The sequence below is a fragment of the Grampus griseus genome, assembly GCF_964374135.1.
Source record: "Grampus griseus genome assembly, chromosome: 20".
Lineage (NCBI taxonomy): Eukaryota > Metazoa > Chordata > Mammalia > Artiodactyla > Delphinidae > Grampus > Grampus griseus.
The window spans coordinates 9,848,382-9,863,911 of record NC_139014.1 but is presented as its reverse complement, the minus strand read 5'-3'; the positions used below and the strand labels follow the sequence as shown (position 1 = coordinate 9,863,911).

General features: G+C 56.4%; 1 protein-coding gene across 2 annotated transcripts in view; it reads left to right on the top strand.

Annotated features, from left to right (window-relative positions):
* Nucleotides 1-13,200: 13,200 nt before the first annotated feature.
* RBFOX3 (RNA binding fox-1 homolog 3) overlaps nucleotides 13,201-15,530 on the top strand; it is a gene marked incomplete at both ends in the record, with an annotated part of 78,826 nt that continues 76,496 nt past the window's right edge. The window contains one exon of one of the 2 annotated variants that reach the window (XM_082678810.1): nucleotides 13,201-13,305. In XM_082678810.1, coding sequence (XP_082534936.1) covers nucleotides 13,201-13,305 — 105 coding nt within the window. The remainder of the gene's footprint in view (nucleotides 13,306-15,530) is intronic. The other variant, XM_082678811.1, reaches the window with a different exon arrangement.

Sequence of the window (15,530 nt, the reverse complement as noted above, 5' to 3'; positions counted from 1 at the left end):
GCCCCAAGGCTTGGGAGGTGATCAGGGCAAATTCGGTCTGTTGAGGTGGAGAGAAAGGCAACTTCACTGGATGTCTCACTTGGCCGCTGCAGAGACAAGGGACCCAGAACAAAGCCCAGCGTTTGGAGGCACTCAATAGATATCTGTTGAATTAATTAACATGATTTATTGAGCATCTACCTTGTGCCAGCTCCTTTGTATATAGAATGTCTTTGAATCCCACAACGCTTGGGGGAGGTATTGTGTCCCATTCTTATAGATGCAGAAAGTACAGCTCAAGTTGAAGCACTTGCTCCGAGTTTCATGGCTGGTCAGGGTAGAAATGGGCTTGCTTCCAGGTTGGGGTGACTCCCAAGCCTGAGTCTGTACCACTTCCTGCTGGTGGAGGGTTCTGCAAATGCTGAGGCCACGTGTGTGGTGGAAAGCAGGAGACCTGGGACTACAGTCTTCCCAGAAGCTCAGCTCTGCTTCTGTTCCCCAGGTAGGAGGGGGTGACCCCAAGCCTTTGGTTCCCCTCTCCACCCTGGACACTCCTCTGCTCTCTGTGTTTCATCTTATTCATCTGATGACATGGAAAGAATGATATGCATCTTTCTCCCTTCAAGGGGGCTGGGGCATAGAATGAAGCTGAGGGTAATCTAGGTGCCTGAGATCTGATCTGTCCAGAGCACTTGAGGATGATGATAATTATTGCCCTGCCCTCTATCACTGGAATGGCATTTCCGAAGCCTCTCACAGTACACTGGGAAGGAAAATCAATATGCTCACCCAGGAGCCAAATACAAACAAGTTCAGCCGCGTGGGAGCTGGCTGCCGGGATGCTTCTTCCCAGTGCAGGTCAGGAGGCAGAAGCACTCAGCTAAGCTCCAAAGCTGAGAAGTCTTGGAGCGCTCGTTTCCTTGTCCTGTCCTGGGCAGGAGGGGAGAATAAGAAGAAAAGCCAGCCCACGACCACCACCATTGGCCTCTGGGCTTGTGCAGCTGCACTGGCAGGACATAATGACAAGACCCAGTCCCAGACGTCAGGACGGAACAAATGGAAGCCAAGCAACACAAAGAGATTTAAATGGAGCAAACCCTGTTGCTGGACGTCTGTGTTTGGGGTAGGGGGGATCAATGTGTGCTTTCCGCCAGTGCAGACTTGTGTTCTCTGGACACTACCACAAGAAGAGACCCAGCGGGCATCCCACCACGGGCCAGGCACTGCTGAAGGCAATGAGTGGATGGTGAGGGAGCTGAGTGCAAAGACATCGTGCCCCTGCTCAAGACCAGTGTCACCTGGTGGAAGTAGAGTGCAAACCACGTGTCCACGTGTAACTTTCCAGTAGCCACATTTAAAAAGTAGAAAGAAACCTGGGAGATTAATTTTAACAATATACTTTATTTAAGCCAGTATATCCAAAGTATCATTTCAATGTGTAATTGGATACACAAATTATTTTTCATTCTTTCTATCGTACCAAGTCTTCAACATCTGGCTTGTATTTTGCACCAGCAGAGGCTCATGGCTCCTGTGTCGGACAGCACCAGGTCCAGAGAAAACCCTTGAAGAACCAAGAGGCAATGTGTACCTAAATTCCTGGTAGAACTCCCTTTCTCAGAATCAGAGCTTCCTTATTACAACCCACCTTGGACCATCTGGGTGCCTGGGATCTTAAAGAGACGCAAAGAGGAGAAAGTAACCCAAGTTCATTTCTGCCATAGCAAGTATGGGAATAAGGGCTGCACCATGTGAAACTGGACAAAGCTGACATCTTCATGAGAAAGTGATCCATCTGATTTTTTTTTTACCAATTTTCTTTGAGGAGAATTAGCCCACCAGACAGATAGAACACCAGGTTTCTCCAATTCTGCCTCTGTCCATCTCCATCTCGATGATCCCTTTCCCTCTGCTGGTCACAACAGTCCTTCCTTCATACTCTCACCTGCCTTCCCCAGATCAAACTGGGAGGCATCAGGGCTTCCCCCCTAGCCCAGAACTCCTACCTACCTTCCTGTGTGCCAGCTTAAGGGATCCTCCTTTTAAACTGCCCCCAAACAGCCAGTGAGCCAGCCACTCTTTCCTCCAGAGAACCCGGCCCTCTCAAGGCTCCATTGACCCTCTCCACAGCATTTACTCTAAAAAAAAACAATTCCAATACAGTAAAACTTCTAGTCTCCCAGCGTGGATTTCCAATTACCCACACTTGGCCAGGTGGCAGCCACTTCATTATAATTCTGTAATTGCTGTATAGAATTCCTATAAATTTGCTGTTAATTTTTAACCACTGCATCCTTCTCTTAGAAAGTGTAGCAATGATTTGAAAATCTATAGACGATATTTTTAAGTGGATAGAGGCGGAGTAGGGGGAATAAATCCAATGGGGGCTAGGTCTAGAGAAAAATCCTAATAAAACAGCAGTGGGGTGAACATGAGAAGGCAAGTCTGGGGCTTCTTCAACTTCGATGCAAACATTTCTTCCAAATATATGGTGTATTGGTGGCAGCAAGGATTGATCAGAGTCTGATCCAGGAAGATCCTTCTCTTAAATGAGAATGGCTTTGCGCACTGGGTTCTCCACGAACAAGCACATACCCTGCCCGCACTGGGAGGTAGTTTACAAGCCCGGCTTCCGAGTGTAATCTTCCCACATTGTACTGTTCCGTGCACCTCCCCAAATCGCAGCACAGACCAGGTCTATAAAAGGCGTTTTGGAGGAAATGGCAGCCACACAGGATTCCCCCCTGACCCCCACCAAACAAGTGAACACCCAGGTGCTAAGCAGAGAGATTAGCCTGCCTTTCAGGAGATGCTAATGACAAAAGTTGGGAGGGCATGAGGTAGAGCCAGAAGGGAAACTGTTGGACCCGCAGAAGCTCCAGGCACTGAGGACCAGCAGGGAGATGGGCTAGGTAGTCCTAATTAAGAACCTCTGGGGAGGCGGTCAGAGAATAAGAAAGCTGGATCTAGGACTTCCCTGGTGGTGCAGTGGTTAAGAATCCGCCTGCCAATGCATGGGACACGGGTTCGAGCCCTGGTCCAGGAGGATCTCACATGCTGTGGAGCAACAAAGCCCGTGCGCCACAACTACTGAGCCTGCGCTCTAGAGCCCGCGAGCCGCAACTACTGAAGCCTGCGCGCCTAGAGCCTGTGCTCCGCAACAAAGAGAAGCTACCGCAGTGAGAAGCACGCTCCCTGCAACGAAGAGTAGCCCCCGCTCGCCGCAACTAGAGAAAGCCCGCGCGCAGCAACGAAGACCCAACGCAGCCAAAAAAAAATATATAAAAATAAATTAATTTAAAAAACCACCTTACACTATAAAAAGAAGAAGAAAGAAAGAAAGCTGGATCTAGAGGAAGCCTTAAAGGGAGACTGTGCGGGTGAGAACTTGCAGGGTGAGATTTATTTGGCTGGGGTGGATGTTTTGGTGAAAGGTGGTCATCAGCAGGGCTAGCCACTAGCCGCCTGCAGCCAAGCAGTGAGGTCCTTTACACCCACCCATCTGCGATTGGCTCAGGAAGGCAGGGGTGTAAGCAGTACTGGACCCCCCGGGGGGAGGGCGGTTCAGAGCTGTCCCTGGTGCTGAAGGACTTGCTCTTGCAGGGTTGAAGTGCTGAGTGCTTCCAGCTCTCCTTCCCGGCTTCCAGGAGGGCTGCAGCCATGGACCTCCACATCCAGTCCCTGTCCCCACCCCTGGAAGAGGGAGACATTGGCTCCAGGCTGGGAGGGTTATCAGGCGGCGGCAGCGATGAGAAATTGGGCCACGGAGCGATTTGAAGGTCCCAGTGTTTGATCTACTGCAGGGCTGGCTCCTTGCAGCTTTGCTGCTCCGAGTTTGGTGACCTGAGAGAATTAAAGCTGCCTTAAATACAGTCTCTGTTGGCTGTATATTAATCAAGCAGGAATCAAAAGTCACAGTATCCTAGGGAAGTAAGAAAAGGAACAGACGGCTCCCCCCTCCACACCCACCCATCCTAATGCAGCAACTCTCAGCGGGAGGAAAGGCTGGGAGCTGCTAAGAGCAGCACAGGGCCCTCAGCTGGCTGCCAACTTCCCCCAAACCTCCTTGCCAGTGAATTCTCAGAAACCTCATGCCTTGGAACTTTACAGTTGTGTCGATGCCAAAGCAGCACTGGACCCCACTGCTAGAGTAGATCAGGAAGGAGGAAGGCTTCCCCCTCCAGGAGTGAGAGGCAGCGGAAGGATGGGAAGCCAGCAAGGGTAAGGGCCTCAGAATAGCCTCGCTTCTGAGACCCCCTCAGCTCCGCCAGAGATGTCCCACTTCCCTCCTCTTGGCAAACTTTAGGGAATCCAAAGAAGGAAGCAGCGTCCAAGGCCCCTTTCTCTGCTGCTCTGTCCTCCAGTGGGCGCCAATTCATGAGTCTTTCCTTGTGTGTTCTGAGCTGCCAGGCAGGGCTCATGCCAGCAAGGGTTCTACCTTCCCCTCCCTCCTCACCCTGGCTCACCTCCTCAAAGCCTGAGAAAGAGCACATATTTGGCCTCTGTCACCCTGCAGGTAAGGGGAAGAGAGTCTGCAGGTAAATTCTGTTCCTCTGCTTCCTGGCAGACAGGCATGTCACCACCCCTATGAGTCCTAGGACAAGCTCAGCTCCCATGAAATTTCATTGGAAGAGCCTCCTGCACCCAGTGTCCACCTCCCACACCAGCCACCTCCCTGTTCCGTCTCTCTGTCCCTGTCTGCAGCTTGGCACTGGCCACCTGACACAATGCACCTACCTCCCCAAGGCCATGCACTTTGCCAGGACAGCACTGCCTCTCTGGGCCTTTGTGGCCTCAGGCCCCTAATGAGCTTTTAATGAGATACTCCTTTGGCTTTATGGGGCAGGAAGGGGCAGAGGAAGAGCCGGTGCCAGGCCCCCTCACATTCTGCTCCTTGCAGCCTTGAGGTTGCTTTTTAACTGGTTGAAGCTATAAGCAGATGTTTGACCCAGAATCTTTCAGATTTGTTCAGAGTTTGGAGGACCTGACTTTCACAGTCCCTGGGCCCAGACTATCCTCTGATTGTCACTCCCTCTCTACAGGGCTTCCTGGGTCTGTCCCTTTGTTGCCTCTCCTCAACCAAGGCTGAAGGAAGGGGCATTGGTTTCTCTGTTAAGTAAGATTTATTTTAACTGATGGCAAAGTGCAGAGTCCAGCTACTTCAATTGCTGTCTATGAAGAGGCAGGGAGCACGGAATGGGCCCTTGCTGCCTCTACCCTAGGCAGCTCGGACCCATCCACTATGGATGAAAGAACATGCCTTGACCCCTTTCCATGGCTCTCTGCTTAGGGACCCTCAACGCTTTGTGTCTTCAGTTCAATTCTAATTGAACTTGACACAAGTTCATGCTGGTTGCAACAATGGGAGATCCCCAGATATCAAGTGTACAGGCTTCCCTTCCCGACACCCTGAAGCGTGCGTGGCTGTTGTTGGGCCTCCTCCTTGGAGCACACAGCCTTGTTCTACAAGTTCTGGTGGGTGATTCCCACTCCCTCTTGGGCATTAGAGGAGGTGACCGTGGCTTCAGCTGACTGGTCCAAGCTCCCCCTTGGAATTCCTTCAAGACTTTTCCCCTTTGAATAAAATTAAGGTGGAAAAGGTTTGTGTGAGACACAAGGCAGAATTTCTTGACAGCCAAGGTGATAAAGATCTGAACGAGCTCCCCAGAGATGTCCAGGTCTCCCTCCGTGGAGTACTTCAAGAAAAAAAAAAAAAAGTACCAGTCCCTGAAAGCTTCAGTGACTTCCAGCTAGAAGGCAGAGGGCTGGACACTGTGATCCCCGTGACCCCTCCAACTCCATTCCTGTGCCTGTGAGTGCGCCTCTCCCTTCCAGGGACTGTGTTTCGCTGCGGGGGTAGTGACCAGAGAGAAACACGATGCTGGCGCTGTCCCTGGTGCTGAAAGGCAGCAGGTACGGGCGCCGAGGGCAACTTCAGCGCTCAGGTGGGCCACCCCGACGGGGCTGCATGGAGCTGCGAGTTATGTAGGTTTCTCTGGTCCCACAGCCTCTGCTGGTGATAAACCTGTAACATGAGCCCTGCCTTAGTGTGAGCAGAGGCTGTCGTCAGTCATGTCTGCACTGGGGACTCTGCCATCCAAGGGCATTTCATTGGTGAGCCAGCCAGAGCTGGCATCTTCACCTCCAAGCAAATATACAGATTTCCTGTGCCTCTCAGGACTCTTTCTTTTCTGTGGACACTCTCAGTGTTGGCACGGGGAGCCAAGTAGATACGCCCAGATTTAGGTGGGACTGGAGAGCTCAGGTGGTGGGCCAGGCTCAGAGTGTGAGATGACAATCCAGGAAACTGAGCATCTCATGGCAGACCAACTAGGAACCCTGCAAAAGGGCTTCCTCCGTCCAGTGGCAGCTTCTCTCCTTGGCTTCATCATAGAGTTCAGCAACCCTACTGAGTTCCCGCGACCTCCTGCCTAATGAGAGAGAGGAAATTCAAGATAATTGCCGTGCAGACTGAGCAGCAGTGTGATTAGTAAATGCCCAAGCTACTGCAAATGACGATTACATTAACAGATTTGGTTTGGGGTTGATCCTGTTAGGACAGAAAGCCAAAGGCTAGGGATGAGGTTGCTCAGCGGAGCACATGAGCCAGGCACAGTCGTGGAAGGGAATCTAAAGGCTCGTGTGAGGCTGTGAACCCGGAGGCTTGTTTTCCAGCCTGAACTCTGCCTCTCCCTAGTTGTGTGACCTTGGGCCTCCTCTGTGATCCTGGAAGTGTCATCATAAACCAAGTGGGCATCATTCTACCTTCCTCATCTACAATGTGAAGATCAAATGAGATGAAAAGGTTAGGAAAGCACTGAGCCAGTGTAAGGTATTGTTACAGTTAGCAATCAATAATGATAATAAATGACCACTTTTTCCCTTTGTACACTCTCATTCCCGAGAAGTTTAAGCAAACAGTCAGGCTCTTGAGACGTTTTTAAAAATTCTGCCCTTCTCCCTCCTCTGGCTTCTGTGGCTTCTGGGGCCAGCATCCTGAATGGCGGCTGAGCCACACCAAAGAGCACAGATCTGTTTCTCCAAGGCTCTCAGCCCAGGCGGCCTCCTTGCCAGGAGCTCGTGGCCCAGATGCAGCAGAAGCCTGCGAAGAGCTTCCCAGGGCTGTAGCTGCCGAGGCCTCTTACCCACCAAGCCCCGAGGTGGGACATCACAGTGCTGGCTGATTTCAGATGTTCTTTTGCTCTGTGCTGAGCTCTCTCCCCCTCTCCAGAAGAGCAGAAGGGAGAAGTCCTGGGGGCTCATTTAAAATAAATAAAGCTTGGCAACGGTGCTGAGTGGAAAAAGCAGGGAGGAATGGCACCCACAGCCCTTCTCTGAGAGCATTCCTCTGGCTCCCAGGCCCCGAGGGGAGAGGAACTTGCCAAAGAAAGATGTGCTTATAACTGCAACCCTGTGCAACTTCTGGCTCTGCCCATATATCTCGAGTGTGCCCTTTGCTTTCAGTCTCCGTATATTTATTATGTTTAATTTTGCCGGGACATGGTTGTAAGTGAGACGAATGGACCCGAATGTGGCTGGCAAACGCCTCTTAATTAAACAGATAAATAAACTTCCTTTGCACGCTGATTTTTACTTTTGCTGCAGTCTCTGCTGGGGCCAAGGGGACAGGACCAGTGGGTAGGGGTGTCCCTGCTGGGCTGGACGGTGGGTGCTGGCCACGGCAGCCTGGGCTGGGACTGACTTTCCCTCTGTGTTGGGAAAGCACTTGGTGGCTCAGGGATGCAGAGGGGCCCAGGGGTGGGGAGCACCCCCGGTGGCCCCTCCTTATAGGACTGACCTCAAAGGGGAGGCTCTGGCTGGTGTGAGTGGGCCCTCTGCTGGATGCCTCTGGCTTCTCTCTGGCTTCTCTGGCAACTCCCCTGCCCTTCTGGGAGAACAGGACACACCAGGGTGAAGCAGAAACGGTCTCCATGCCCAAGTTAGGGAAGCCACCGCCTTCAGGGAATCTGGGGGGTTCCTACATTTTACACGATGACTTAAGAGCTTCTTCTTGTCCTCAACCTGACATCTCCCCAGTGGTGTCAGGGTGTTGGAGGCACCCCGAGCAGCCCCGAGCTTGGAACTGGCCCCTGACTCTACTCCTGTTCCCTTATCTGTGGAAATGGGGCACGAATTCCCCTGGGAGAGTGTTCAGTTGGTGATGTGGGCATCTGGTTGGCTCACATAAAAGATGCTTCTTGGGTCACCCCATGCCCCCTTACGCACAGCCTCTGCCCCCTGAGCCATGGCCACCCTAGCCGACTCCACTGTTGAGGTGCCATGTACAATTCTGCTGCTCCCGCTTCCTTGGTCCCCCAGCGCTCATGCCCAAGCCTGCGCCAAACACCCCAACACTGGGGCAGAGAGCTCTGGCTCCGCTGGAAGCACAGAGCACACTGTCTTTGTAGATTATGGCCCGGTTGCAACCGGAGACGGTGAGCTCACTCCTTGTCTTGGGAAGCCTTTGCCAAGTTCCACGCTGCTCTCCCTGTGAGGGTGAAGCCTGAGGATGCCAGCCTGGGCGCTCAGAAGGGGAAAGAGGCACAGGCCCAGGAGTAACTTAACCCCCAACCTATCCTCCCCTAAAGGCACTGCAGGGCTTCCTGTTTCTTGCTGGAATCTGCCAAGGTGCAGCCTTGGAATTTCCAAAGGATGGAGGTGGTGTTGAGTTCGCCAACACTTTCCCAAATCATTTGGCCACCGAACCGCCACCTTTGTTAAAAACACAGACCAGGGCTTCCTTGGTGGCGCAGTGGTTGGGAGTCCGCCTGCCGATGCAGGGGACACGGGTTCGTGCCCCAGTCCAGGAGGATACCACATGCCGCGGGGCGGCTGGGCCCGTGAGCCATGGCTGCTGAGCCTGCGTGTCCGGAGCCTGTGCTCCACAACGGGAGAGGCCACAACAGTGAGAGGCCCGCGTACCGCCAAAAAAAAAAAAAAAAACACAGACCATTTAAAACACTTTGGCACATGCTCTCCAAGGGAGACCCCGTGTCCCCATTTCACAGAGGTGCACGGCAAAGAGACTGAGAGTGTAAGGCTGTGGGCCTGGATCTCCCAGGGAGGCTTGCCCAGAGTGGGTGTGGGAGAGGGGGCAACGCCCGCACCCCCAATAGGGCCTCCTCCAGGGAAGGTGACACGGGGTGGGGGCAGGAAGGAGCCAGGAGATCTCCAAAGCCTTGGAACCATCTGGACCTTTTGAGGTGCCTCCTTGCCTGGTATTTATAGTGGTGCCCAGGAGCACAGAAATAATTACAGCTCAGTTCCTGCCTCCCTAACAAGGCCCTTCTCAGATTCAGGGCGAATAGGATATTTTTTTCCTTGGCTCTTTTTTTAAGTAGTGAATATTAGCACCGGATTGACAGCTCTTCCCAGCTCGCAGCCTCCCTTCGCCCCAGAAGCGGGGGCAGCTGAGAACTGGGCGCCCGGGCATCCCCCTCCCCCTCAGGGCCGCCCACCCTGGCCCGGGAGACACCAGGGGCTCCGGAGGGTTGCGAGGAGTCCAGGGGATCTGCAGAACGTTGTACCCCACAGCCTAATGTGTTGCCTCTGCGCCAGGCTCTGGAGGTTCTGGGTGGGGATGGCACAGACTCAGAAACAATCGCATTAGACGTGGTCCGTGCCACTGGGGGGCTCCCAGGAGCACTTGGAGGGGCGCAGAGCACTCTTCCCCTTTCTTCTCCAGACCACAGACAAGGAGTGGTCCTGACACGATCCAGACATACACGCCAGGGGCACTGATCTTTCTGCAGCAGCCTGGCCCAGCCCTCTCAGTGCCTGTGCTTCCTAGGTCCTCCAGCAGCTAGAGTCGACTCACCTTTGGAACGAGCCGAGCCTCGGGCTGGGTGTGGGCGTGGGAACAGGGGCAACCAAACGCATCCCTGCCAGGAGCTACTCCAGGCACTGGCATGAGGCTGTGAACCAGCCAGCAAGTTCCCTGCCCTCCTGACACGTCAACTCTTGAAGGGGAGACCGAGAAGTGATCGGGGGTGGGGGTGGGGGCTATTTAGCTGTTCCACGACCTTACCTCCCCCAAAAGTCACCCCCCTCCCCCAGTGCACCGAGGCCTCTTCAATTTGCCATTTAGTCATTGGCTCCTAGTGAAAGTCACAAGTCCAGGACACAGCGCAGGAGGCCATGGGCACGCAGCCCCGTCCTGAGAAATAAGCCAAACATACGTGTTGTTCAAATCCTTCTTCTGGAGGTTTTCTTTCTATCCTGTTTTCCCTCCTCACTCTTGCTGGAGCCCGAGTGTGATTAGGCGGCTGATGGAGACGGGTGTTTAGACGTGCTCTCCAGGCCTGACAGTCTTTGGAGGTGAGGCTTGAAGGCAGGTGGCTATGCTGAGATGCCCACTGAGGACCAGGTGTGAGGCTGCTGGAAGCAATACTGATACCGAGGCTGGCATTAGTCACCACCCTGGTTTTCTAAGGGCCAATAACTGAGCTCAGGAGTCCCTCCACGAAAGCTTCCCCGACCACACGCCAGGTCTGAGCTCCCCCTATCCTGGGCTATCACAGCTCTCAGCACAGTAGGTGGCAGCCTTGGTTTGCTGGCTTGGTTTCCCCACCAGACGGTGTGCTCTCTCCAGTACAAAGAATTTTATTTCTACAGCTCTAGCATCTGGTGCAGTGTCTGCACACAGTGGATTCACAATAAGAAAAAGCATGAGAGTCAACTCAAAGGGTGTCTCCTGTGTGTTAGGCACTGTTTAGGATACACTCCCAAGTCCTCTTATGGGAAGGATAAAGCGTTGATCTCAGTAGATGCTCTGTAACAACAGCGAATTAGCTAGTGAACGGCTCACAGGCAGGGTGGACTTGGAGCCCAGGGCTGAGTGTGAATGCTACGTGGCTGCCCAGATTCCTGAGTGACAGCTGACAGGTGCTAGGAGAGGACAGAAGGAGGGGGAAAGCTTCTGAAACAGGACGGCAGAGCAGCACGACTCCAGACACAAGCGGCCTGCAGAGCTGCCCTGGCCTCTGTGGCCGGGGCCACACTGGGGTGCCACCCTCCACACAAGAGCAAGGTCTCTGCTGGCAAATGCTGTACCCGGTCGGGTGCTCCTGCCGCAGATGCCCCAGGCCTCAACACTGGGCCACCCTGCTACTGTCGTAGGCTGTAGGGGCACCTCTTCTGGGATGCTAAGTTAATAACCTGTCCAGCCTGGAGGCAGGGGTGGTCTCTGCAAGTCCATAGCTAACTGCCCCCATCCCCACTCTGTGCCAGCGCCACACCTGGGGTCAGCACAGTGAGGGATTCCAAAAGAAAGGTCAGGCGAGGATGGCTACCTAACACAGTGGGTCAGCTCTCCCCACTGCCATCTCTCCTTTGACCCTCATCTCTTCTGTCTGCCTCCCTGCCAGATGTTGCACAGCCCCCCTTTCCTTCTTAGAAGAAGGTGAACAGGAGGTGTTTCGTTCGAGGGACGTGCGGTGCCTCAGAGAGGGGTATCCAAGGGGCACACACCTGCCAGCCTCGTTCAAGCTGAGCTTGTTCCCAGACTGCTTGGAGGCAGCCCATCCGCAGTCCCCACCCCTTGCTGCTTCTTTCTAAATGGCCCTCATGGACACATCCTGCAGCAAGTGCTACAAGACATCTCAGACATCATCCACCCAAACTTTCAGGTTGGGTGCAGAAACCAAAGCCCAGAGAGAACAAGCAACTTTCCTAAGATCACACAGCAAGTGGAGCTGCCTCTTCCCACTGGTCTGGGAAGCTGGTCTTCCCACTGCCAGGCGGTCCCAGCACTGCTTCCCTCCAGAGTGGGGCTTGCTCTCCACAGTGAGAGCACAGGAATTACAGGTGCCTCTTAGGTAGGACAGCTGAGTCCAGAATTGGTAATGGTGTCCGGGATTTGCATAAGGAAGGAAGTATGCATAAGTTGGGGCGAGAGGTTGGGTATGTCCCCCTGCTGTCTCTAACTGCAGTGAGAGGCAGACTGTCCCTCTCACAGCCACGCTTACCTGTGGCTTGTCCTGGTAAACTGGGCTCGGTCAGGGGGCATCTGGCAAGCGTGGACGCGTGACAGGCCCGTGGGTGCGTGTGTGTGTGCCTGGTGAAGCTGCAGACTTAAGCACGTGTGTATACACACGCGTCTGTCACAGTGGTGGTGTATGGACACAGTCAAGACCTCTGTCAGGCGCTGACTGGGGTCAGGGGTCCTACTGTGCACTCCGGCTCCATTGATGGGTGCACACCAAGTCCGGTGTGTTTGTTTGGGTATGGGGAGGGGAGCAGGCGCCTGTGGCCAGTGCCCCTTGGCCCCCTCCCCTGTATATTTAGGGTCCACAAGACCGTGTGCCTGGGGCAGGCCTGGGGTGTAAATGGGGCCTGGGGGACAGCGGGAGGGTGGGAGAGCCTCCCAGGTGCTCCAGTTGGGCTTCCAAGCCTGGGGCAGCAGGAGAAGCTTTCTCTAGCGAGGAAGCCTCTGCGTAGATGCCCTCATTACATCACCGACATCCCCGCCACTGAGCCGGCCTCCCTTAGAAGAGGCGCTTCTCTGAACGCCAAGCAGGACGAAGCGCCTTCCGGTCGGGCCGCAGAGCCTGCAGAGCGGCTTCTTCTCTCCGCAGCGGCCGGTGGACAGAGCGGGGGCAAAAGGAGATTCCACAGACCCCAAACTCGGGAGTGGCCGCTGGATGCGGGGAGGAGGAGGCGAGCGGAGGCCAGTGGGAGAGTGCGAGGACTGGCCGCGCGGGCGCCGGCGGGCGAGGGGTTAAGTGTGGGATCCGCTGTTGTGCTGTCGTTCCGGATTCTCTTCCCTCCGCGCGGGGCTGTTTGATGTTGGAGTACGCCAGGGGCTCCCCCTCCCACCGCTACACACGCGCGCACACGCGCACACTCACACACGCACACGCACCACTCTTTGCAGACAGGGCTCCGGTGGCTCCAAAGTGACGGACTCCCTCTCCCCTGCTCCCCTCACCCATTCTCTCGCGCATATAGGCTCCCTTTGCCATATTCTCGCGCGCGCTCTTTCCAGCGTCCCCGCCCGGGCAGGGGAGCACCCGGCAGAGGCGTGCCGCTTTCCTTCCATGCCTCCGTCTTAAAGAGCGCCACGAGGGGGAGGGGAGGGCCGGAGGAGGAAGAGGAGGAGGAGGAGACCGAGAGGGCGCCCGGGAGGCAGGGCGCGCGCACACGCCGAGGGACGCGCGGAGGGTACGAGCCGCGCAGCGAGCGCAGAGCTTCCTCGGCCGCCGGGCGCCCCCCTGCCGCCCCATGCTGTGCTCCATGGCGAACTCGGGCTGCCTCCTGCTGTCCAACTCCGGCAGCATGCTCCCACACTCCGTGCCCTGCCCGCCCGCCTTCCTCTACCTCCAACAGGTAAGCGGCCCCCGGCCCGCCCGGCCCCGGCCCCCTGCCCGGCGCACGTGCGCCCCGCGCCGCCACCCACACCCGCACTTGGCCGCCTCCGCGCCGCCGCGGGGACCCCGCTGCGCTCCCCGCGTCATGGCGCCGGGGCCCGATGGGGGGAACTGCGCCCCTGCGCGGCGGCCGAGCGCGGGGTCGCCTGCGGCGCGCGCGGCGCGGGGCCGGGGGCTGGAGTTTGGGGTGTCGCTCGCAACTTTTCCGAAGGCGCGGGAGCGGGCGGCGGGCGGAGTCTCGGGGGAAGCCGGAGGGGAGGGGGTGAGGGTTCTCGGCGCCCTGGTCACTTTGGGGAACTTCGTGCCGGGCCGCGGGGGCGAGGAGCGGGGCCTCTCTCTGACCGGTCGGGAAAGCCTGGGGGCCGCGCGGAGGCGGCGGCGGGGGCGCGGAGCTCTACTGCAGCGGGGACCGCGCGCCGGCCTCGGGGAAGGCGGGCCACCCGCCTGATGGGGCTGACGAGGGAGGCCCCTGGAGCTCCGACTGGGGAGGCGGCTGGGCCAGAGTTTTGCAGTCTGCGGGGCTGCGCAGGAAGCTCGGGCTGGCAAGGGGGGTGCAGGAAGCCAAGCGACTCTGAGCCCCCAAATCCTCAGGGCTGCCCACGGGGAGATGCGAGCAGAAAATCAGCTGCCGCCTGCCTGCTGGCCGTGGTGTGGAAGGCGGGGGTCCTGCGATCCCACCCAATGCGGAATCAGTGGGGACATTGCAATGGGGACAGAGGGGGGACTCCCTCGCCTCCCCCAGGCCCCATGGCCTCTCGGGGCTGCAGTTCCCAGTGCCAGCTTGGCCAGAGCCAGCTGGGGGGCTGCAGTACCTTGCCTCACCCACCCCGGCTGCCCACACCTTACGACCTGCCCTCCTCTGCGGCGCTGTGGGGCTGCCTTCTTTATCTTTAGCATCCTCAACCCCTGCTTGGACCTGCAGGGTCGGGGTGACTGCTTGGGGAGGCCTGGGGCTTGAAGGGGGAAGACAGTGAAGCCGAGAGAGCTTCAGGCTGACCATCCTGGGGCCTGCCTGACCCGGCGGCCGGGGGTGGGGGGAGGGGGCGGGGCGTGGGGACTCCCATGGAACCAGGTCTGCACCCTGGGTTGGATGTGGAGATGGGAGGCAGAGGGCAGGGGGTGCCACCCCAAGACTGATGGCCAGGGTCAGGCCAGGCCTAAGTGAACATGTTCCTCCACCACCTCCCCCATGGGTATGTTTGAAGGGAGGATGGCAGAAGTGTGTGTTGCTTGGAGATAGGGAGCGGTCCAGGTGGAGCTGGGCCTTTGTATGGTGGGTTCTTGTCCTTTTGTGCCCCTTTGGGCTCTCCAGGGAGCCAAGAAAGAGAGAGCCATCGGAGGTGGCTCAGCAGGAGCTGGGGACACGGCAGACAAAGATGGGGTCCTCGGCTGAGCCAGGGCAGCTCTGAGTCCCCAGGCTGCTGGGCGCCTGGGTCGGCCCCTTACACAGACGCACGCAGCAGGAATTGACAAATGTCAGTAACTGCAGAGGAAGGGACAGGGGACTGACTGCACGGTCAGGAGCAGAGGGTGGCCAGAAGCAGCCTGCAACCCGGAGCCCTTGGTCCTCGGCCGCACCTTCCCTAGGACCACCTGTGATGTCTGAGCAGTCCTGGACACAGCCCAGTGACAACAGGAGCCGCTGAGAGGGCCCCCATACCCACAGGCAGCGGGCATCCAATTCCAGGCCGGGACCGACTCACAAAATTCCCCATCGTCATTGAGTCGCAGGCGATCAGGCTGGACCTCGCGGGTCAGCCTCCCAGTACCTCCCAAACTTCCATGAGCGCAGGAATCCCTTGGGGATCTCTGAGGTGGGGCTGTGAATCTGCATTTCTAACAAGCTCCCAGGTGGTCATGGGGCCCACCACTCAAAGTAGCCAGGATCTGCCCCACCGCCAGCCCCACTGGCAAGAATGCTCTGGGCTGCAGGAAGAGGCTTCCGTAGGTAAAATGTAAAATTGGAGACCAGTCCACAGCTTATTGGCTGTGTTAGGCAAGTCAGTTCATCTCTCTGATTCTCAGCCTCTTCCTCTGAGAAACAGGGCAAAAGCACCATCCCCCCAGGTTGAACGGGAGGGTGAAGCTAAGATGAAGTAGCGGCAAGGCTCCGAAAATGCCAGACATTTGGCATTATCTTGATGGAGTCAGACCGGTGCTCATAGTTGGGATAAATGCATCAAA